This window comes from Electrophorus electricus, chromosome 10 (genome assembly GCF_013358815.1).
Source record: "Electrophorus electricus isolate fEleEle1 chromosome 10, fEleEle1.pri, whole genome shotgun sequence".
Lineage (NCBI taxonomy): Eukaryota > Metazoa > Chordata > Actinopteri > Gymnotiformes > Gymnotidae > Electrophorus > Electrophorus electricus.
The window spans coordinates 7,804,795-7,806,154 of NC_049544.1; the positions used below are offsets into that span (position 1 = coordinate 7,804,795).

The 1,360-nt window shown below is 41.1% G+C and overlaps 1 protein-coding gene across 1 annotated transcript; it reads left to right on the plus strand.

Moving 5' to 3' along the window:
* On the plus strand, window positions 1–958 carry LOC113585621 (protein Bouncer-like). Its single transcript, XM_027023209.2, has 3 exons — window positions 1–105; window positions 419–529; window positions 614–958. The coding sequence occupies exons 1-3, from the start codon at window positions 48–50 to the stop codon at window positions 820–822; spliced, it is 378 nt and encodes a 125-aa protein (XP_026879010.2). The 5' UTR covers window positions 1–47; the 3' UTR covers window positions 823–958.
* The last annotated feature ends 402 nt before the right edge of the window (window positions 959–1,360 follow it).

Here is a 1,360-nt window from a genome sequence, read left to right on the forward strand (position 1 = left end):
GGGCTTTCTGATCCGATAGACGTGTTTGTTTTTGCGCTGACTTAAATATGAGTGTAATTATTTCTGTTCTTTGTGTGGTGCTAATGGCTACTGTATCATGTTCAGGTAAGCGAATCCCTTTTGGTTCTGTTGGTAACTAATTTGACTTCAATGAAAATAAATACGCTTGTGTACCTGTATTTAAATGAACAAATCAGCTTGACCAACTTGCAGCGTGACGCAAGAAATTAACATTCCTATGCAGCGTATAGATTTATACCCTTTAGACACTCGCAAGTGGTAAGTCGTGCAAACAGTGATTCTTAATACTGCACCCCCAAAGTCCTGATTAAGAATTCTAATAAAATCAGAACATGCACCATTGTAACTGAGGTGGACTGTAATCCCACAGCTATAACTAACTGACTGTCTGTTTTAGAACAAACACTTGAGTGCTTTCAGTGTACTCTTGGATTCTGGGATATGTGTTTCACCACCAAAGTAAACTGCAGTGTTGGAGATCAGTGTTTTGTTGGAACTGGCAAGGCAGGTAAGTGCCACTTGATCTCTGACTGTTCTGTGAGCACTGGAACCTGCAGACCTGTATGTCTTGGCTGACTGTGTTGCTCTTCAGCCTCTGTCCTGGATGTAAAGATGCTGGGCTGCCTTCCTGAAGAGGGATGCAACAAGACCATGACCATTGAGTTCCCTGCAAACAAGACTGTCTACACCATGAATATGCAGTGCTGTAATGAGAGTTACTGCAATGGTGGCCCTGCTGTTCTTTTGCCATCATTCACTGTGATTGCTCTAACTGTTGGCCAGACAATAGATGTGTTATGACTTTTAGATGTTCAGGATTCTCTTGCTTGCTCTGAGGTTTTGCTGCTTCACCTTTTGATGCATTTTTAAAAAAATTTGGATTACAGAATGAATAGGACACGTATGTTTTGGGTATCTGTCAACTTGTTTAGAATTACTGAAATTTGATGTAATGGCTTGTTTAAATAAAAATGTGTAATTGAGCTCCATTTTGTTGGTGGGATTTTTTTTTTTTTTAAGCACTCATGACTTGCAACGAAAAATTGGTTTGCCAAGACTTTCTGGCTGAAGTATGGGTTTTGCAAAAGCAGTGGTCCTTCACTATGGCTCAGGGACCACTGTAAAATGGACAGTATCCGGAGTCCAGACTCGTGAAAAACTGAGGGCCTGCACTTCAGAGCACTGGAATTCATCTCGGACGCATTGCTTGCTTTGAAGTACTTCAGCAGCACCACCTACTGGACAAACTTGACAAGTCTTTGGCAATCGTTTAAATGGTTTGGTCTACTGCAGCATGTTTGGATGTTTCAAATTGCAACTTGGTAGTCAGTGAGGATTA